This window comes from Grammomys surdaster, unplaced genomic scaffold, assembly GCF_004785775.1.
Source record: "Grammomys surdaster isolate TR1022 unplaced genomic scaffold, NIH_TR_1.0 1136, whole genome shotgun sequence".
NCBI classification, from domain to species: Eukaryota; Metazoa; Chordata; class Mammalia; order Rodentia; family Muridae; genus Grammomys; species Grammomys surdaster.
In genome coordinates this window covers 795,587-817,851 of record NW_021605555.1, presented here as the reverse complement: position 1 = coordinate 817,851, position 22,265 = coordinate 795,587, and the positions used below count along the sequence as shown (strand labels likewise).

Below are 22,265 nucleotides of genomic sequence, written 5' to 3'. Positions count from 1 at the left end.
CTATCATCTATCTATCTATCTATCTATCTATCATCTATCTATCTATCTATCTGTCTGTCTGTCTATCTGTCTATCTATCTATCTATCTATCTATCTATCTATCTATCTATCATCTGTCTATCTATCTATCATCTATCTATCTATCATCTATCTATCTATCTATCTATCTATCTATCTATCTATCTATCTATCATCTATCTATCTATCATCTATCTATCTATCTATCTATCTATCTATCTATCTATCTATCTTCTATTTGTCTATCCTGCTGGAGACATACTGGAACATCTATGTTCATTGCTGTTCTATTCACAATAGCTAGTAAATGGGAACAATCAGCCTAGATGTCCCTTAATGAAAGAATGACTATTAAAACAGTGTGTGTGCACAATAGAATTTTATCCAACTGTGAAGAAAAATGAAATGGTAAATTTTGCAAATTAGTGGATGGAACTGGAAAATACATTATGCTAACCCAGGCCCAGAATATCAAACACCTTTGATATGATTATAGCTTTGATTTCTTTGTTGAACTTGGGATGTCTGTAGAGACATAGGAACTAGAAATGGGCCATGAAGATGGGAGACGAGGTGTGGAGGGAGGTGGAGATGGTAGAACATTTGTGAAATGAAAATGGAGGGAGTACTAGGGATGGCAGGAATGTCAGCTGGCTGGTCACATGGCATCCATAGTCAGGAAGCTCACAGATTACTGATGCTCAGCTTTCTTCCACCTTGAAAAATGCTTTTATTTGTGTGTATTAATTAGACACAGTGATGATTTTATTATGGCATTTCCACACATGTATATTATGTTTTGACATATTCGCCTTGGCTAATCCCATTCCTCTTCCCAATTAGTCCTCCTATTTTTCATACCATTTGTTTCTCTTTTTTTGTGAGCCAGTGAGTGTTTACAGGAATATGAGTAAAGGGCTATTTGCAGGAACATGGGCACCTTACCAGTGATGTTGCCACTGAAGAAAATGTCTCTTTTTTCCTAGCAACAATTAGCTACCTATGAATCCTGAGGGAGATGTGGGGACTCATAGCCTACTTTATCCCTTCCTCCATGTCAGGGTCACTTTTTTCTTTTCTCTTTAAATTGGATATTATATTTATTTACATTTCCGATGTCAACCCCTTTCCCCATTCCCCCCTCCCCTGAAACCCCCTATTTCATTTCCCCTCCTCCTTTTTGCTTTTATACCATTTTAATCACATGCAAGTATTAAGGTCAGTTCTAGGTTGAGGAACTAGCAGTATAATCGATGCAAATAGTCAAGGAACAAGCAGGGTCACTTTTATGTAGGTAATCACAGAGGATGTGGCTCTAAGAGGGCATCAGCCATGTCCTTCCCAGAAGACTGTGCTCCACAACTTTCCACCCCTTTGTCTGCCTCTTACCATCTTTCCTTTCCTTCTTCAGTAATGAGCCTTGGAGGAGGTACTATAAATATCCCATTGATGGATAATCATTCAACACTCTCTTATTTTTAGTTACTGCTGCACACTGCAGAAGGAAGGTTCTCTGACCAAAGCTGAGAGCAGCACTAATCCATGAGTAAATACTTAGAAGACAGTTTGACACCATTACTCATCCATAAAGCAAAGCAGCACTGTCAGATTCTATGGTCTTGGCTGCAATGTGTTACACTTCAGAGTAAGTGTGAGTATAAATGAGAATCCTTTGTGATAGATGCTTCAGGAGCAGGAGCATGTTTTTGCACCAAGCAAGGCCAGTTGATGGACCATCTAGGATCCAGTTCTATTACTCTGTATTTTCTTTAAATCCCACTGTTCTTAGTTTTATGTAAGAAGGTCCGTATTTTTCCTTCTGATGATAAAAAATTAAAGGATGGACTGGGGGCACTATCAGCTGTTTGCAGAGAGGTATAGGCATTATGATCACCAGAAACCACATGACTAAAGGTTGGTTGGCTGTGCCTTCAAGTACATCTGTGCCCATAGTGGGATGGGATGAGTGGAGTCAAGGATTCCTCTAGCTTACTGCACATGGGTCTAAGGTGGTCATGCTCAGTAAACTATTTAATAAAGTAGATAAAATATCAAAAACATTTTTGTCATTTTATGCTTGTTGAGACTTAGAAATACATTACTGATGTTCTAACCACCACAGAGTTTTGAGATATTTGAATGCATTCAGATCCATTGAGATACTCCCCTGAATGTGGATGCTCCCCTGAGATTCCTTATTTCTATTGCAGTCTTTCAGCAACTCCACGTATGCAGGAGTCTTCCTTCAGGCCAGTTCACTGGGAGGTGACTGTTCACCTTCACACTCCCAAAAGAGACCTAGAAGGTGGAGGGAGTCCTGTGAAATAGGGACCATGGGAGAGCAGAAGAGTTCATTCTGTGCTCACTGCTACCTTTACCTTTTGGGGAGTTGGGTGAGTGGGTAAGCGTGGTATATATACTCATGCTCATAGTGATGAATCAACTGGACTTTCATGTGTATTACACACAGTACATGTCCTCACCTTACTTATGCTTTGTATTTTCAGGCTGATAATGGAAACTCCTCCAGAGATGCCCTCCACTGATGGCCACATGAGTGATATAGTTACAGAACGATACGTGGTTGAGTCTAAGAAGTCTGTAGCTCATGCTTCACTTGCTTGTAGCACACAGCACTGTGCTTTTCCTTTAGATGGGAACCATCTCTGCGTGTGGAGCCCCAAGGACCCTTCTCACCAGGCAGGTTACAAACCGAGGGTGTTCTCGTTAGGTCCAGGCTTGCAGAGACCTTGTCCTGCCTATTTGTTTCTCCCATATTCGGGAAACATTAGCTTTCATGAAGTCAACTGTGAGCTATGGCAGGATGATGTTTATAAACAAAAACATTATGCTGCATTCTTATTTTTAAAATACAAATGGTCTGGAATTTACTTTCTTTAAAAAAAAGTCTTTGCAAGAATATGAGCAAGAAAAGATCCATCTCAACCTAATGAAGCTTCCATTCACATACCAGTTCCAACGTTCTTACTTTGCAATGAAGAATAAAATGTTAAGGAGAAAAGTGTCCCATGTAGGTGCACACACCTAGGAAGCCATGGCCAGGTCAGGACTTCTCTCTTACTGTGTGCAATGCCATTTTGACCGCTGCACCAGAGACACATTTTTTTTTTTTTATGTTTAAACTCGATGTGAATGGCATTTCACACTGTGCATTTTTCTGTAGCAGTTTCTTTTGTTCACATGCATTTAGGAGAGTTTGTTGTTCTTCCTTTTGATAGCTCCACAGTATACTGAACAGATTCTATTTCATCCATTGTATTTTTGGTGAAAATTCTCTCTCTCTCTCTCTCTCTCTCTCTCTCTCTCTCTCTCTCCTTCTTTGTTATTTACTGTTTTCTGGTATACTCACATAGAAGTGGCTGAGTTACAGGTCATGAACATACTTAGTAGATAATATCCAGGAGGTTCTCAAGTGGCTGTTCCAAGTTGTGTGTCTTTGCTGATGGTCAGAGCTATGGTTGATCACACCTTGTCTGTATTTACTCCTTCCAGGTTAGCCCTGGTGGATACAGCAGTCCCCTGTTACACAGTTCTGTCATGCTTTTCGATGACTAGGGTTGGGAGTATTGTTGCATGTTGATTGCTCACTAGATGTCCACTCGGCAGATGTACGTGTTCAGGGACCACCCCTTTTGTTTGCAGTGCTGGAATCTCTTGATTTTATTTCTGTCAGTTTATCTATAGTTTTCATGTTGGTGTAAAGATCTTTATATATTACTCAGGATGAACTCTCTTCTTCAAGTTAGGATTTATATTTGCTTCTGGTAGCTTGCCATGCTAAGGGCAGATGCCTTTTTGCTTCTTGGGTTTGGTCTTTTCTGGATTCCTATTCTAAGGATGGGAGTTGGCAGCACAATGCTCTAGTCTTAGTGGGTTGAATTCAAGCAGAAATGTGGTCATCCATCCATACTTTTTATATCCCCTAGATTGATTTCAAGTTTGCTATATAACACAATCGATATGACAGAATGAATGGTCTGTACGTCATCCTATATGGTACTCATGGTATAGCCTTGAAAAGGATGCACTTGGTTATATTGTGTCTATGTTGTTAGGTCTTTTTAATGTCTTAGTTTCTCAGCAGCATTTTATAAAACATCCAAAAGTTACTCCTGAGGAAGATTTTCTTTCTTTCTGGGGTACTAGGGATTAGACCTAGGGCCTAGTGGATGGTAGGCAAATGTCACTATGAGAGACAACTGCCTGGAGCTCCTGTGACCGTGTTAACTTGTGTGCACTTAAACTTCCAAAGAACCAAAGGACCCCTGACCACTGGGCATCTTACCCTCTCTTCCATCTGTATGTTTTCCCTCTTTCCTGCGACCATGGGGATTTGTTCATCCCCTCTCTCTATCTGCACCAGGATTATTATTTCTCTAGTCCACAAGTTCTCATTGCCAGTCTCTCTTCCACACGCATAAACACATACATCCCAGTATCCTCCTGCTTGGACTTAACTAGTGGTTTCCAGTTTCCTTGTATGTTTGCTATCTGACCTCTTTATATACCCTCAGCAGCAGCAGTTTCAGCCACGCACCCTTATGACTTTGCTTTACTTACTGTTAGAGCCAGAAGAGTGTCCATATCTGCTGCTGTGTAGTGGCCCAAATGTGTTCATCCTCTTCCAGCTCCTCCCTTAGCTGTCAGCATAGCCAGCATCTCTTCTGATCCACTGAGTTCTCAGTACACAGTTGTTTAATAAATGGGAAGAAAAGCCTGGGTACCCCGCCTCATTGTATCAGTGTGCCTCATCCTAACAATGTGCCTCGTTGTGTCAGTGTACAGTAACAACCAGTAGTGATGTGAGCACTTGAGAGAATAATCAGCAGTGTGTTTAGGAATTATAATGAATTAATTAAAAGTCAACACATCTAATAAATACATATGAAAACTTTAGGTTTGAAATTTTATTGTTCTTCTATATTTTTTGATGTTATAAGTAACCTATTTGTTTTTTAAGCTTCTCACCCTACAAGGACACCACCAATTGATTACTGCTGTGGTTTTTGGAAATCAAATAGATCCACTTCTACTCTGCTCTGCATCAGATGATTATATTATAATGTGGAATGTGGACGAATGCAGAGAGAAGACACTTAAAGGTAAACAGATGTAGAGCACAGTTTAACAACATTCAAGTGGAGAAATGCTGAGGACATACCTGTTGTAGGTATAGTGGCAGGTGCAGTGCTTGCCTGCTGTCTTGTTAATTTGCAGCTTCACAGAGGTCATCTGAGAAAAAGGGAACCTTAATTGAGAAAAAGCCTCCATAAGATTGGCCTCTAGGCAAACATAGAACATTTTCTTGATGGATGATTAATCTAAAAGGGTCCAGAACATGGTGGACAGGTTGTCCTGGGGTGTATAAGCAAGCAAGCTGAGCAAGCCATGAAGAGCAAGTCAGAAAGCAGTGTTCTTTCATATAGCCTGCCGTAGTTTCTTTCTTGAGTTCAGGCCCTGACTTCCTAGATGATGAACTATAAGCTGTAAGAGGAAATAATATTTCCTCCCCAAGTTGCTTTTGGCCATCACATTTGATCTAATTAAGATACCTACCTCGGAGAAGACTGTGGGTTTAATCCTAGCTCCACTAAGGTAATAACTCATGTATAAATACATTTGTGACAGTCAGGGAGTGGGACCTGTCCCTTCAGTGCTGCAAGTCTAGTGTACCATGTCATTAGCCCCACTGACGATTGCTGGTGCAGACTTGTGTTGGCTTCATTCTTCTGTTTTTTTTTTTTAATTTTAAATACCAATATTGTAGACACCTGAGGATGTGTGGACAATTTGGAGTATCTTAGCTCATGCGCAGGTATCCTAGGGGTTTATAATATTCCATGTTGCAAACAATGAGGAAGGAATAGGCTTGTTTTCTGGATGGAGGTTTCCCACTCAGACTGAATAGATAACACATTTTTCACCCACACAGGTGAATAGTAAGATCTGGGAGTGTAGATAAGGGAAAAGTTTGTTGACTTCTGCAGAAATGTAACTGAGCTGGGGCCTGGGATATAGGTAAAAGGATATGTCTGCAGAGAGAGAGAAAGAGGGAGGGGGAGGTGGAGGGAGAGGGGGGAGGAGGAGGGGAGGGGGGACGGAGAGAGAGAATGTGTGTGTCTGGATATGAAGGTTCTGGCTGGTGGAAACTGAGAAAGTACGTGTAATAAGAGCTTTCCCAGTTGAGGCTGATGGTGCAGGTGGGACCACATCCCAGATGTACATTTATAGGATTATGCTGAATGATGCCAAGTGACCACAGAATTCTAACAGTTTGTGCCTCACTGGTGTCAATGAGTGAAGTATGCCAGAAATGTAGCCAGACAGATTTGTGTCTTTTTACAACTTAACAATTCTTTTGAATAATAATTCTCAAGGTGTGGCAGTTTCAGTTGTAGCAATTTGCCAGACAATTTATTCTACCTTGTAATCTAACTGAGGTGAATGCAGTTTTTTTTTTTCAGTCGTACTACTAATATTAACTTTCATAGCACACAGGAGTCAAACCATCTACCTACCCATCCATCCACCTGAGTTACAGAAAGAACATAAGTTAAAGAGGCTGTACAGAGTTCAAGAGGTTTTAGAAATGGGCCAATAGAAATGTAAGCAGACCATGTATTGAGAAGATAAGGAACCCAAACTAGTTGCAGGAAGAAGCTGTTGCTGAGATCTCTGGAGAGTTAGGGGTAAAGGGGAAAATGTAGAGTTGAGCTTAGCATCAAGGTGAAAAGGCAGAACAGGGTTGAAACAGGAACAGCAGGAGCAAATAGGTGAAGCAGTGAACAGGCAAATGGTAGTTAAGCTGTGTCAACATCAGGGAACCACACAGATCTGAAGCCCAGGGACAGCTGGGAGCTCTAGATTTGCTTTGACAGGTATACCAGTTATCAGAAGGCAGGTCATGTCCATTGTACACATTAAAAAGAGTTGCATCTTTGAGGCTATGGGTAGCCCTCTCTTTTAAGGGGCCGTGCTCCTAGAGTGTAGGTAGACACTTCTAGTTGGAAGGACCTGTACTGTAGTGGTTTAAATGAGAAGGATTCCTGTAGGCTCATATGTTTGAATACTTGGGCTCCATCTGGTGGAACTGTTTGGGAAGGATGAGCAAGTGTGGTCTTACTAAGGGAGGTGTGTCACTAGAGATGGGCTTTGAGGCTTTGATGGGCTTTGAAGAACCATTTGAATATATTCTCTCTGCTTTTTGTAAGTGGATTGGAACATGAGCTCTCAGTTGCCTCTAGCATTTTTCTTGCTTGACTGTTGGTATGTTCCATAAACTTTTCTTTAAGTTGCCTTGATCATGGTCTTTTAACAAAGAAGTAGAGAAGAAACTAATACATATATACTTAAAATTATAAGTAGATGGCCCTCACTATTAGAAGGTGCTTTACTCCCAAGCCTGTATATAGATGGTCCTGTGTTAGAAAGGGCTGCACTCCTGAAGCTGTAGGTAGATGGTTCTCTGTGTTGTAAAGTGAAAACTTAAGGATTCTTTGGAATGTCAGTGTGTTGAATGGTGTGTTGCTGGGACAAACAGGTGAAGGAGTATTTTCCTGACATGGACACAGGTAAAAGGCTAAGGCAGACTCATGAAGGAATGTTTGGCTGAATCAGACACAGGTAAAAGGAAGTTCTGCTAAAGCAAGCATGTGAAAGGATTCTTTGATAATGACTTATGTATTGGTCCCCCTTATATGCATAGCTGAGCTGCATTTGTTGGGACTCATAGAGAAAAATGCACCAAAAACCTTCTGGTGGTGTGCTGCAGTTTCTTGCTGCTTCTGTGGATTCAAGAGTGATGTCCACCCAGACAGACTAATGTGTTGAGGCAAGACACATGTTGAGGCAAGACCCGTGGAGGACACATGATATTGGGAGGGTGTATAAAAAGGACTCCATTGTCAGTAATGGAGGCTAAGCTAGGCTTGCTTAATAGAGCTCTCTGTGCAAGGCTTGTTGGTCTCTCATCTTTGCTGATCTTCTTCACTGAGAGAGGCACAGCTGGGAACTTTTCCTGGTGTTCCTGCTGGCCCTGGTCCCTCCTGTTGACTTGAGTAGAGGCTGAGGCCTGGCTGTCTCTGCTAGGTAGTACCAGCATTGCTGATTCCTGTTTGCTATCCCAACTCTACCAAACTGGACTGCTGATACATCCATGAAATGTTTTCGAGTGGATCGAGCTGCCACTGCTAACCTGTGAACTGAACTGCTGATTTCTAGACAACACATACAAGAGTTGCTCCAAAGAACTGTTCTAAACAGGTCCACTTCCCCCTTATCCTTTCTTTTTCACTACCTCTGGTGGGTGGTGGGTTAAGAGAGGCATTTAAGAACCATTATTGAAGGTTCTGAAAAAATTCAAGTTACAATGTTGGAAGGAGCTGTTCTGCTGAGGCTGTAGAACCATAGCTCCCTGTGATAAGGTGTCATCTGAGGTTTTTGTTTCCTGTATTCATGGTTCCCATGTTTTTGGTTCCTCACATGGATATTGATGATGAATGGTCTGGGTAGAAGGTTCTTTCTGAATCATAGTGTTGTCAGTGCTCACTTGGTGTCTGTCACAGTACATAATAAGTTGTTTCCATGTCTAATTTACTATGCTGAAGATCCTGGAGATGAAAATGAACTTGTAGTTTGTGTTTGAAAGGACAGTAGCTCTTTAAAGCTCTAAGCACTCAGTGTGGCTGTCCTGTCCTCTACAGGAGTTGGAGCCTAATTGTATTTGGTTCCTGAGCACATTGTGGTAGCTCTGTTCACACCACTTCTGGGTTTGCTTGTTTGGGTTGTTATTTTACTCAACCATTCATGTGTTTACTCCTTTCTTTCTGTCTGGACCTTCTTCCAATTTAGCCTCCAGACGCTTCCTGCTGGTAATGTCTTGTCATGTCTAAGAGCATTGTAGATGGCAGATACCTCCACTCCTAGCCCACAGATTCCCACTCTTACTGTCTTTCTGTCTGTGTTCTCCAAGGCTTGGTCCTTCAGTTGCTCAGGCTACGACCTCAGCTTACCCCGTGTCCAGTCCATTGGTGAGTTCCATCTGTTTTACTATTAAATCCTGACTCACATTTGGGCATCCCTCACACATCTGAAAGTGCTAAAGGCACAAGCTAGAAATCCTTCCTCTAGATTCTCACATTAACTTCTTACCATCTGTCTTTGCCCTGATCTTTCTGTGCCTGCATTTAATTCTCAACCCAGTAGCCTGAGGGTACTCTCAAAGTTAGTCATCTCGGTCTATTGTTTGCTCAAAGTTCAGCAACTCACTTAGTAGAGAAAGAGTCACATGCAGGCTCCACCCTCAGTCTGGGGGAGCAGGGACTCAGCCCTTCTAGGGCTTTATTTTAGTTCTGTCTTGGCTGCTGTCAGTGCTGCTGAGTCTCTGGACTCAGGTGCTTCTTTGTTACAGGCCCTTTCCAGCCACTATGCAGCACTTGCCCCTTTTCTGTTGGTCTTTCCCTCTCTTTGAGGTTGTACACTTTTCATGTAGGCTGCCATCACTAATCCTTTGTGTACCTCCTTTATCTGTTTTGGTTCCTGGAGTTGACTGCGCTATGTCTTCTCCTGCATGTTAAATTTTCTTGAAGGCAGAGACCTGTCTAGTTGGGAGCTGACTCTGTAGATACTGAAAAAAGGCTGGCGTAGCACATGTAGCACAGATGCTTGTGAAAGATGAAGGCATGTCTGTGAGGAAATTACTTTGTGATTCATGTCCACTCCTTCCCATGGTGTTTTATCAGGGCTCTCTAATGGGTCAGAGCTGATATAAGGAACTATAGATAACTGGCACAGGAAATTCAGTGTCTCTGTGTGTACAGGGATTATCAGAGCAGCTTTGAGGCTGTGGTCCCAGTAGTTCAACATTTGTTGGCTCCTGAAAGGCTGGGAGTCTGGTAGTTCAGTGTATGGAATTGGATGTCTCAGTGGTCCCAATTTGGTGCTGGAGTCCTATGGAGTTCCCAAAGAGTTACTGGTCTTCAGCCTATCTTAGAATCTCTCCAAAATAAGTTTCAATAGTAAAGGAATGCCCAGCAACAAGGCAAATGAATTTGTCAGCAGGAGAGAGAAAAAAACAGACAAAAGGTGAAAGCACCCTTCTTGGTTCTTTTATGTGGACCATCACAGAAAGTGTATACTAGATTTGGGTAGATCTTCCAACTCTAATAATCCAGTCAAGAAAATCCCTCAGCTGTGCCCAGCTGCTTGGAATTTGGTTGATTACAGTTGCAGTGACGTTGAGGGCTAAGATTAGCCATCACACAGGGTGTTTTTGTTGGCTGCTGATACATATGTGCTAATTATCAGTGGCTTCTGAGGCTCCAGAAAGATGGCAAGCACCATAGTCTCTTGTCTCACAATTTTGGCCTTGGCCTGGCTACATGTGAATCTTCTCTGCACGTTTTGCATTGTTGCCTAGGGACCTGTAGGCTGGTCCGAGGTGGTGTCTTGATGGTAAGAGCCTCAGAGGCCAGTGATCTCATGGCACACTGTGTCCTGTTTGCTCACCTTGGTCAGAGTGTATCACTGCCAGAGCCTAGATGGCAGTGGACACAGTGAGAAGGGCTGGGTGAAGAGCTTGGTCTGTGCAGCTATTCTAGGTACCCATGACCTCCAGAGACATTTCCTTATGACATCGATCCGGTACTGAAAAACCTCAGGAAAAAGACTGTTCCATCATCACATAGGAGATCATTGCTTCTCTGCCTGTGGCTCTGTAGTGGATTACTACACAGAAGCCTTCACAGGACCTATTCTTCTGACATCTGATGAACTGACACTAATGTGTGAAATTTGCTCTAGGGCTGACTCCTCGAGGGACTATCCTGGACTCCCTTTTACAAACAGTGTTGTGTTTGCGATTTAGTCTGGATGATCGTGCTGTTGCAGTGTGTGCTGGAAACAAAATATCTGTGATGGATGTGGAGGTAAGACTGACACCCCCCCTCCCCCCATGGAGGAGGAGCCAAGCATACATTTGTGTGTGTGTGTGTGTGTGTATGTGTGTGTACTTTCAGTCTGGGTTCCTGTTGGTAAGTAGTTCACTTGTGCTTTCTCTTTTAAAATGGCAGTTTGGCTGAATGTATTTTGTAAAGATGTTGGGGAGAAACCAAGGAAAACATCTTGGTCTTGTAATTGATAAGCTGTCAGAATTGGTGTTTACACAAATTTGTGTCAGGGATACCTTTCAGCAGACACATTTAGGAAAATAGTTCTTTTTGAGCAGTCTCCCGAGTTAGGAGTTCCCCAAGAATCTGCATAACACAGTGAGGGCTTCAGCTGCCATTTGTCAAAAGTCTTCTCCACTGTGACTCAGACTTCTCACTTGCTGCTAAATTGAGACAGTTTATATAAAAGTAAATGTTTTCTAGGTTGGGGATTTCTAACTCAGAGTTTGCTGGGCACTGGTGCTTGGACCATGGTAAATCAGTGCCCGTGTTATACAATCTCCTTGGAGAGAGGGAAGGAGCATCTGCTTCCTTAGTTCATGGGAGTGTTCATGGGAGGCCTTCTGGATAAAGTGATAGTCCGTTCTAAGCATCAAGAGTGTTGTTAACATCGCTAACTTCATTAGTCAACAGATTCACACTGGGGCGCTCTATTACATAATAAAACTGATCACCAAACGGAAGGACTAACATTAGTTAGGATGAGGGAGAGCAGATGAGTTAGGAAGATAGTTAACATTGTGTGATTGAAGTGAGAAAAGTGTTCCAAGAGCAAAAGTCATTGACAGTGTTATGTGTCAAAATGAAGACATCAGAGATGTGCTCAGGCAGATTACCTGTGTGAGCAGCAGGCATGTTTCTTATTTTTTACTCACTGATCCCTCAGAGCTTCAGCATCAGATTTTTAAGTTGATTTATGTAGGGCAGCTCCAAATTTGGAAGGAGTGACATGTAAAAAAGAATTTATTCTTTAAAAACTCTCTCTCTCTCTCTCTCTCTCTCTCTCTCTCTCTCCATGTGTATTTGTATATGTTTGTGTGCATATGCATTTGAGCATACATGGCACAGTACATGTGTGAAGGTCAGAGGACAATTGTGGAATTGCTTCTCTCTTTCCATCACATGAATTCCTGTGTCTGAATGTAACTTTTCAGGCTTGGTGGCAGTGCCTTTACCTCCTAAGCCCTTCATCTTGCCTTGTAGTGTTTATTTCAACAAGCTCTTTTTTATGTGGTGGACTATGATTTCATGGTGTTGATCGTTCTAGAAAACTCCATGAGTAACCTCTTGTACAAATCCTCGTAGAAGCGGTCTGTGCTGGTGGAGCTGAAGGGCCATCAAGGCTCAGTGACAGCCGTGGAGTTCTGTCCCTGGCAAGCACACACCCTCATCTCTGTGTCTGAAGACAGGAGCTTTAAGGTGGGCAGTAGTGGCTTGGGATGTTGGGGTGCTGTAGAGATACCTGCTGCTGTGCATATTTAGTTGCTTCTACTGTGCATATTTTTTTTTTGGTATAAACATGGCAGAACTGGAGAGAAGAGGAATACCAGTGGTTATGAGCACTGGTATTCCTACGGAGGACCAGGATTCTGTTCCCAGCATCTGTACACTGGCTCATAACTGTTTGAAATTCTAGTTTCAGTGTATCCAGTGCCCTATTTTGGCCTCCATGAGCACTATACATGTGTGGTGCACATAAATGCATGTAAGCAAAGCACTCATACACATAAAATAAAAATGAATGCAGTTTAAAGCATGCACCTGAGAAAGCTATTTTCTCATCACACAAAAGTGGAGTTTTGATGTTTTATCTGGGTTAATCCGTGTTGCATTTCTTGGGTCTCTAGCATTTGGACATTGAAGAACTGTGAGAACTCTTGATTCTAAATTTAGAGGGAGCAGTGTATATCTACAATGTTTCCCAGTGACCAGCAGATGAGTGGATTCCATTATCACTACACCAAGCTTCAGAAAAAGTAAAGCAAAATGCAAATTCACTTTTAAGCAGTCCCAAGTTAGCTAATATTGCTATAATTTTATTAATAAAGGTTGAACATTTATCATTGTCCTGAAAGAAAAACTTAAAGTCACATGTGTGTATTAAACCACAGAAATTGTGAGTACACATTCTTTGGTCATTTTGAAATACTCATTTGATGGGACCAGGTGACTTCCACTGGGAATTAGCAGCTGTTGAAGCAATAATCCAAGTTGCGCTACTTGGATAAACTATGTTGTATTTCAGTTTTCTTATATTTCAAATAGGCACAGTGGGGCCTCTTGTATTACGGGTGGTCATGAGAATGAAGAGAGTTGATATTTTGGAATGTCCTTGGAGCTGTGCCTCCCATGGAAGGGATGGTGGGTACAGCAAATACATGTGGCTGTCATGGTTGGAATGCAGTCCTGTGGGTGAACATCATCTACAATTGGGGCATAGACCCAGGGGCATGCTGGCAGTTCTTAACTGAGCTACTAATCTTTGGAGGAGTCCTCCCAAATTCATAGGTGGTCATCTTTGGAGAAGTCCTCCCAAGTTTATAGGTGGTCATCTTTGGAGAAGTCCTCCCAGATCCACAGGTGGTCATCTTTGGAGAAGTCCTCCCAAGTTTATAGGTGGTCATCTTTGGAGAAGTCCTCCCAAATCCACAGGTGGTCATCTTTGGGGGAATCAGTATGCTTTCACCTTGGGTTTTAATAATGCAGTGATTCAATATGTGAATTTTGATTCTTTATTATTTGTATGGATTAATTTTTATTGCTTAAAATTTAGTTCCTGGTTAGCAATAATGGCAACATTTTTATGTCTCTTAATGAAATGTCTTTCATTTGAAGGTCTGGGACTTTTGTATGGGATCCTTGATATACAGTTCATCTATTTTAACAGGTAAATGAAAGACTGACATTTTACATTCTAGCTGTGCAGGCTGAGTAAGCAAACTCTCCTGGTGTGGTTATCACCCCAGAGACAGGGCAGCAGACAGTGGTCTGAATCACCAGCTACATCTTTAAGTAGCCATTCAGAATTGGGTGTATTATGTAGCCAGACAGAGTTGATTTCCCTCTGTCTACTGAGCAGGTGAGCTTTCAGTTACTGTGTCTGAGGATTTTAACTTACTCTTATATGCACATATATGCATTTTGCTTCTAAGGAGCTGTTTTAGGTAAGTATGTAGAGTAGCTTGGCTTCCAGATAAAGTGCCTGAGACAGGGCCCTCTTCTGCCCTGTAGAGGGGTCCTCCCTGGTGAGTGGAGGACTGGACAGCATCCAATCCATCGATTAGGTTGTAAGCATTTGTCCATCTTATAAATTCTAAGATAATAGTGTTTTCATCAAACTGCCTTTTTGTAGGAAATGGAAACATCACATGATTATACAGATGTGTGACCAATTTCTATGGGTTGGCTCTCCTGTACCTTGGGGGTGTTGTGTGTGACATCTGGGGACCATTTTATCTGGGACACTATATTTCTTCCCTATATCTATTGAGACTGTTTCTGGAGTCTCCCTATCCCTTCCACCCCCATGTTCCACCATGTATGCACTAGTGTCTTGGGGCAGCAGGAAGACCAAAGATGCTAGGAGTCTTTCCTTTCCATTGAGATGCCCCATAAAAATGTCACTTATGGAAAACACAGCTGCCTTTGTGACCTGCTAGAGTTACTGTTGTACTTTTCCCAAGATTGAACCTTTTGATGTCAGTTACCCACATGCAGAGTATTGTGTGCTGACAGCCTGCAATTGTTCAACAAGCTTTGGCATGAAGCACATTTTCTGGAAGTTTGTTGAATTTTCTGAAGACAGTCTTGTGGAAAAATTTGATTGAGGAACACAATTGTAAATTGTTCTATAAACTCACTATGGATGCCATTTACAGCTTAGTTAGCACATAGTGTTTCTCAGTCTGTTTATCTAGTTCTTCCAAATTCTTGATAGTTTTATACTGTATTTTAATTAAAATTAAATTTTAGGGAGTTCTTGTTATTTAAAGTGAAATATCTATTTAACTACTGTTTTTATTGCTAAATTCATGATTTCATTGTTGTTAGTCTGCAGGAACTGCTCTGCCTGGTTTGAAGGGCTAGCTGAGCTATACTTTCTTCCTCTAGGCTGTTGGCAGTTGCTCTGGACTTGCTTAGTGTGGGCAGATGAACCAGGCCCACCAGAAGCCTGTAATTCATAGACACCTTTCTTATTTGGGACAGCATTCCTTTTTTTCTTTTGCTCATGAATATTTCCAAAGTTGTGTTCGTTTATAAATTTACCTCCTGGTATGAAGATTCAGAATAGTGCTAAGTTGAGTAGAAAAAGCACTGTCCACACTGAATGTCCTGTGTTCCCTCTACAGCTTACCCTCTCCTGAACTTGCTTATCAATGAGGAAAACCAACAGCTGGTCACCGGCAGTGCTGATGGCCAGGTGAGAGAGAGCCCTGTACAGCTACATCTGAGTTTCAAGTGTACAGAACTGGAACATGTGCAAAGTCTCTGTTTCATGTTGTCACCAGCAATATGCCAGGATTTGTCCCACTGTGCACCTCAGTGGTAGGGTTGGGGAACCTTTGGTCTGCAAAGGGGACCTTGATCTGCATGTTTTAAAAAGGCTATGTAGTATTTGTAGCAAAAGTTAGAACTATTTGCTCAGCTATTAGCATCAGCTTCATATGATTTTAAAACTGAAAACATTTATTTCAAATTTTTAAAAATGTGAACACTTTAGGCTTATTTTATAAAGGTGCTGTTTATATAAATATGATGAAGATGTACTTTGGGAAGTTATGATAGTTCATTTTCTTTGTCATCAATTCAACTGCTATTGTCTAATGTGTTAGCGCCCAGTAACATGGGAAAAATGTTCATGGCTCAAAGGCTGTAGGATGTGCTGTGTGACACTGAATCACAGCTGTGTCTGAGCTAAGGTTCTGGACAAAATTCCCCCTGTAAGCACTGGCATGGGAGCTGTGCCGCTTTCAAGAAGGGGCTAAAAGCAACATTAGCATAGTCCAAGTGTTCGAGAGAACCCAGGAACGTATCTGATGCTGCTATCTGTGCACTACCCCACTTCCCTTTGGCTTTTGCAGTAAGTATCACTTCTTGAAAGAGATCTGTATGCATATTTTTTTATTTTGTAGCTGTGGATCTTTAGTTTGATAGAGGGACATCACTACCACTGTGTGGCACATGTGGACCTAAGGAAGAAAAGGGAGACTTTCACCACCCGAAGAATGATGTCTGAGCAGTGCCGCCTGCCAGGTGGGCTGCTTGTACCCTATAGGCCTCCTACATGGACACAGCACTCAGAGTACACACCAGGGTGTCTGTGGGGCAGGGTGAGAAGGGATAGAAGGGAGGTTTCTGATTTGGGAAAGGCCAGGGATTTTGCCCGCTGACACCACTGAGCTCTATAGGTTTGTGCTCCAGGCTGGAGGCTGGCTCTCACACAAGGACTATGAGAACAGGAGAACACAAACCCTAGGTTGCCATGAAAACAGGAGCTCAAGAGGGTAGTCTCTGCAGCCATCAGGAATGGCTCATCTCAGTTACCTGTTGCCTTGTCCCCCAAGATGTTGCGTTGTTGTTTCAGTTTCAGTGTGGAGCTATTTCCTTCAGGTCTCAGATCCTGCCTTTACCTCCAGCCATGCCCTTCACCTCACAGGTCCTGTGTTTGCGTCCGTACCTACTCCCCTAAGCTCCTGACCAGCTCTGCTGTCCAAAATTACTTCTTGTCCATATCAGCCTCCTCCACAGCTCCTCTCACCCGCCACAGGTCACTTGGGAAGTGAGCGAGACTGAGAACTGTTGGGTGTGGACTAGTTTCCTTGTCACTTTCCTGCCCTATGCTTATTCTCATGGATATTTTTCATTTAGTTTATATTTTTGCATAATTCTAAATGATTTTGTTTTCTATTAGGTCACAAATTACTAACCTACCATTACATCTGCCTTCCCCCAAATGTATTAAGCCATGATTTTTGTTATTTCTTTTCTAGACAGTCCCTCATTGTTTTAGGAGTGGTGGCATCAACCTCTTTACATCGGTGTCTCTTCCCCATCTCCAGCCATTACAGACTCAGTCTAGGCTTCATTTGTTTTTTAACCTTATTTTTCTTGGTTTTTAAAGTCTGAATGTTCTTTTGAGTTATGATTCATTCTATCAACATGTATTTCTGAAACTTCCCTGCATCTCTTTTTCTCTATTAGTTGATTGCTAAGCAACATAGCTTCTTAAATAATCAATAACTCTGTTCCTTAGAAGGCCATCAGTACCACTGCAGACATGAGGTAGATAAAAGGGGAGAGGCTGAAGCAACATTCCCTATCCTGAACCTGGCTCACTGTGATCTCTGCCTGCCGGATTCCCAGTGTGGAGCGTACGTATGATGAACAGGGCCACAGTCGTAGGCAGGATGCCTTCTAACTGTTTTTTGTTTTGTTTTTCGAGACAGGGTTTCTCTGTGTAGTCCTGGCTGTCCTGGAACTCACTCTGTAGACCAGGCTGGCCTCGAACTCAGAAATCCACCTGCCTCTGCCTCCCAAGTGCTGGGATTAAAGGCGTGCGCCACCACTGCCCGGCTGCCTTCTAACTTTCCTAAGTGAGCTTTAAATTCAGTTTTATGAATGATTGAACTAAATACCAAGTTTTGTGTCTCTTATTATTACTGACTGTAAGTGTTCCTAAAATTGAATATTTTAAGCCTTAGATTTAGTTTTTTTTTTTTCCAGTTTTACTCAAGCAATGTTACCAAACCTAGGCAGGTGGGACCTCGGTAGTAGGACTTAACTTTAGATTGTGACAAGGCACACATAGCTCACTCTCCTTTCCCTGTTAACATCAATTCTAAGTGACCTTACTCATCTGTTTCTCAGCATGATAAAAACAGATGGGAACACAAGGAAATATTGTCCAAGAGCTGGTCATTCTCCCTGAGAAAGCCATGGAGATTTAACATCTGTGAATTCAGCTCTAGATAGGAGCAGGGTTGCTTGCAGAGAGCTCATTTCAGTGCCTGGACCCTGGGAATCGAGCGTGTCCTCCTAGTCCACATCACAGGGCGATAGGGGCAGGAGGACAGCTGGGCTTGTGCTGTGGGCTGGCTCTGGCAGTGCAGTCGCAGGGTATCGGGAGTTCCTGCACACAAAGCCAGGGTCACACTTCACACTACTGACTCTTGTTCACGATGACTTGTCAGGTGATGGGGAGGTGCTGAATTGTGTAGTGTGAGCCTGTGGAGAGGCTGCTTGCTGACTGCTCTAGTGAGAAGGCTTGCAGCTGTTCTGTGTTCTGGGACACAGTGCGGGCAGAGGATTATTTAGTGTAAACCTAGCTTGAATGACACTTATTAATAGAAGCAGACTCACATTTGCCTTCTGATGAGCTCTGCCACTGTGAACCAGATAGTTCCTGCCTGAGCTTACCTTTGTCTTCATAAGTGTAACTGGCAGTGCCTTCACGTACATTGATGACATTGATGTGAGCACATGCCTAGATCCTGAATGACTTAGGCATCAACTGCTTTTGTAAAAGGCAGAAGAAAAGACAAACCACATAGATGAGAGTTGAGCAGTGGTCATGCTGTGACCACTGGGGATACCTGTTTTCAGTGGCAGAAGTGGCTGTCAACCATTCAATTGGATGGAAACTCTGCACCCAATTCCAGCACATAGCTTTGGGAGAAGAAGTGATTAGCTGAGGTGTCAGTGGAGACAGCTTGTGGCTTATTCACATAGGTGTGTGTCTGTCCTCATAGGAACAGGAATGCTGGAGAGGAAGACTGTTTGTTTCTTTTTTCCTAGGATTAGTTTTGCCTCTGAGTGCACCAAATGCCTATGGATTGGAAGCTCAACAGCTTTGTTCATACTGAACCTGGCAAGCTTTGAATTGGAAGCTGCTTTACATTTCAAGGGTAAGAGCTTGAATTCAGTAATCTTTTATGTCGGTTTTCTTAAAGAAAGACGGGGAATAAAAGTTTGGGGTAGAAAGCCTGCCACTTGAGTTTGAAGATAAGTTCATCAGTAACCAAACATGGTTCATGTTCAGAGTACCAGTAACCCCTGTGCCATGGAATCTGAAGGGCATAGCTTAACTTCTGCCCTTCTGAGTCATCCAGTACCTCCATTTCTCGAACATGTCTCTCAGGCTCTGTGAGGCTCTCCCCTTTCCTTGTGCGTCAGGATTCTGTGGAACCCTCCTTTATTCAAATGTGTAGGCTCTTGTGATACTCTCCGTCCATCTTTATGTTGGGCTCATTATGAGGCTCTCATTTCCCCCATGTCAGTCAGGCACCTAGACACATGTGCCAGGCACCTAGACACATATATCAGACATGTAGGCATATCTATCAGGCAGGTAGACACATGTACTGGGCACCTAGACACATGTAGGCTCCTGCAGGCTCTTCTCTTCGTGTGTGCTATGGTCAGTACAGATTACTCTGAATACACAACATGGGTCTAGACAGCCTACAGTGGGAGCTGTCCTCTCTGGCACTGAGTTCTTAGTTTCTCCTTGGAAGAAAGGTAGGAATGCTTACTCATACCTCCCCCTGCCCAGCAGCCCTATGCTCTTGTGTGCCTCAGTTCTTCTCTGTCTATTTGAGAGATAGGGCATCAACCCTCTCTGTAGCTTCTGAGGCTTGCCTGCTGTTCAGGATGAGCAGGAATCCTGCTTAGTCCTTTCCCATAGCTCTGTTCTCTATACCACTCTGCTCTTGTAAGGTGCTCTGAAACAGGACTTGACTGTCATTTCCTGCCTCTCCAGAAGCATAATGTATGTATTATACTATGTACTTCCTCCCAGCTGTGGGCTCTGGCTGCACACCCTCGCCAGCACTCACAGCCTTACTCCCCTGCATCTGTGCCCTGGCACATTCCTTACAGGCTGACAGTGTGACAAAGGACCCATCTCTTTCCACATTCTGTCTTCAACTATGTACATTGTATGGTACAAGAGCACTAATTTAGTACTTATAACTAGTCTGAACAAATGAGTCAGCTACTTGTTTCCCTGTATTAATGTCTCAAATATTTATCTTCAATGAAAATAAAGACTTTCAGAGCCTGAGTGTCCAAGTTGCTGGGTCATGTGCAGTGATGAGTGAGCCCATCAGCGCCAAGGTGAGTGTGAAACTCATGCAGTGGGCAATTCTGTCAGATGAGTCCTTTGTACTCTGATGTGTGCCTCTTCACTGTGCCAGTGTACTAACAGTCTTGGTGATATTTCATATGTGAAATTATGACTTATTGTACCTGGCTATCCCATTTGTACTTGTGAAACAGATCTAACTGTTAAAGCTGTGTTCATGACTGGAGAGATGGGGCATGCACACAAGCCTCTGGTTCAGCCATGCTGCTAATCTTTTAAATGTCTCCTAGGCATTTTGCATACTTTCATCTATGTTTGGGAGTAAGATTGCTGTATTGGAAATCAGCCTGGCTACTCTGCTGAGCGTTCAGCAGTGCCCTCGTGCAGGAAGGATGCTTTCTGTGCTGGCAAGGTACAGTCTTTTTGAATATTGCATTGCATGTGAGTGCTTATCAGTGTACAACATTTTAGATCTTTTTCATGTGAAGAGACACAGGTAAAAATGGGAAACCCTCAATCATACTAGTGCTACATGAAAGAACTAATTTGTTATGCCACGATTTTATTTTACTCAGACCTAAATGCTTCATAGTTTAACATAAAATAGTATGTAAATACTATTAAATACTATATAAAATAGAATGTAAATTCTAAAATAGCACATCCATTAAAATGTCAAGATTTTTCTCATAAAGATAATGACAATGGTAGTTTAATTCCAAATATTATACATGTATATTTACATGAGTTAGTCTTACATTGTCCTTAAAAATAGTATGTTGCATTGAGACAGTTTTATAATATCATTGTTTTCTCTCACAATGTGGTTATTTTTATTTTAGCTCCTGTGTCCTGGCAACTTCTCCACTGTATTTTGGAATTATTAAGGAAAAATTTCCTAAGCTTGCCAATGCCAAACGACCTGGTTAGTATAGCACACTCTGAAACACACATGCAGAGGCAGCTAGTTCCTCTCACAGTCAACATTGCTGAATCGCTTTGTGAATTCACATATGCCAAAAGTTACATTCAGTGCAGCCTATTCTACCCCTCTCAGAGTTAAATTACATTGTCTTTGGTAGGGAATATGCTCCACACTTCTCCCCCTGAGTTTGGGCATACTCCTCAAGGGCATGTCTCATTGCTGATGTGGTATTTTGGGGACTTGCAAAGATACCTGTGATGGACCCTGGGGAACTTGCGGTGTGCCTGTGGTGGACCCTGGGTGATTGCACAGTTGCTGTCACATCATGCACACTTCAGTGTGAGTTTCTGAGTATCTAGCCACAGTCATATCCTGCCACAACTAGAAGTAATTTCTTGTATTATCCAGTACATAATAAATTATTGTTGACTATCTAAAAATAGGTTTTGATTGGTTTGTTATAAACTCTAGCCAAATAGTCCTCATATTGATATTTCTAAAGCATATTTTTTGAAAGCTAACTTCTGTGTTAAGATGGCAGAATTGATCATGTCCCCGTTATTTATATTGTGGGAATCACGGTGATTGATGCTCCTCTGTTTCCCCTCAATGACCAACTCACAGTCTCATAAAGTCTCCTGACTGACTTAGGGAAGAAGACTCAGGCCCCAGTTGGCTTTACCGATGCATTCTGTATATTTGTATGTGTGTACCACATCTACATGTATCCTTCCCTTTTACCCTGTGGCTACTGATCTCCAGCCTGGCTTAGATGAGGCCCTGAGCTTACATTGTGCTGCCAGGGCCCCTATTATCTAGAGCTCTGCCTCCCATTCTGAGGAGTAGAAAGTTATTAAACTCTTGAATTTGTTCTGTGAGGCAGGCGGCCTGCCCTTGTTTGCACCATGGCTTTTCTTGGCTCTCCCCTCAGTGAGTTTCCTGTTAGTCTGTGTGCTGTGGTCCATTCCTCTGCGTCCTTCCTACAGGAACCCTGTACTGGACTGTAGTCTAAATGCATTTGAAACATAAGCTGTTATCTGGGCATGATGCCTCATGCCTCTAATCCCAGCACCCAGGAGGCAGAAGCAACTGGACTTTTGTGAGTTCAAGGCAATCCTGATATACTAAGTGAATTTCAGGACAGCCAGGACTGTTACACAGAAGAAAAACTCTGTCTCCCCCCCAACCTCTCAAAAAAAAAAAAACAAACAAACCACAAAACCAAAACAACGAAAATGAGAGAGAGAAAAAGAAAAGAAATAAATGGTGCCAC

At 42.4% G+C, this 22,265-nt stretch overlaps 1 protein-coding gene across 2 annotated transcripts in view; it reads left to right on the top strand.

Annotated features, from left to right (window-relative positions):
* The window catches only part of Wdr27 (WD repeat domain 27), a 118,969-nt gene that overhangs the window by 7,593 nt on the left and 89,111 nt on the right, over nt 1–22,265 (top strand). Inside the window, exons 2-13 of one of the 2 annotated variants that reach the window (XM_028783486.1) lie at nt 2,526–2,718; nt 5,000–5,141; nt 10,840–10,964; nt 12,291–12,404; nt 13,821–13,872; nt 15,335–15,405; nt 16,118–16,238; nt 17,239–17,356; nt 18,786–18,889; nt 20,032–20,099; nt 20,358–20,479; nt 20,910–20,992. In XM_028783486.1, coding sequence (XP_028639319.1) covers nt 2,533–2,718; nt 5,000–5,141; nt 10,840–10,964; nt 12,291–12,404; nt 13,821–13,872; nt 15,335–15,405; nt 16,118–16,238; nt 17,239–17,356; nt 18,786–18,889; nt 20,032–20,099; nt 20,358–20,479; nt 20,910–20,992 — 1,306 coding nt within the window. In that variant the 5' untranslated portion in view covers nt 2,526–2,532. Of the gene's footprint in view, nt 1–2,525; nt 2,719–4,999; nt 5,142–10,839; nt 10,965–12,290; nt 12,405–13,820; nt 13,873–15,334; nt 15,406–16,117; nt 16,239–17,238; nt 17,357–18,779; nt 18,890–20,031; nt 20,100–20,357; nt 20,480–20,909; nt 20,993–22,265 lie in introns of those variants that run through there. The other variant, XM_028783485.1, reaches the window with a different exon arrangement.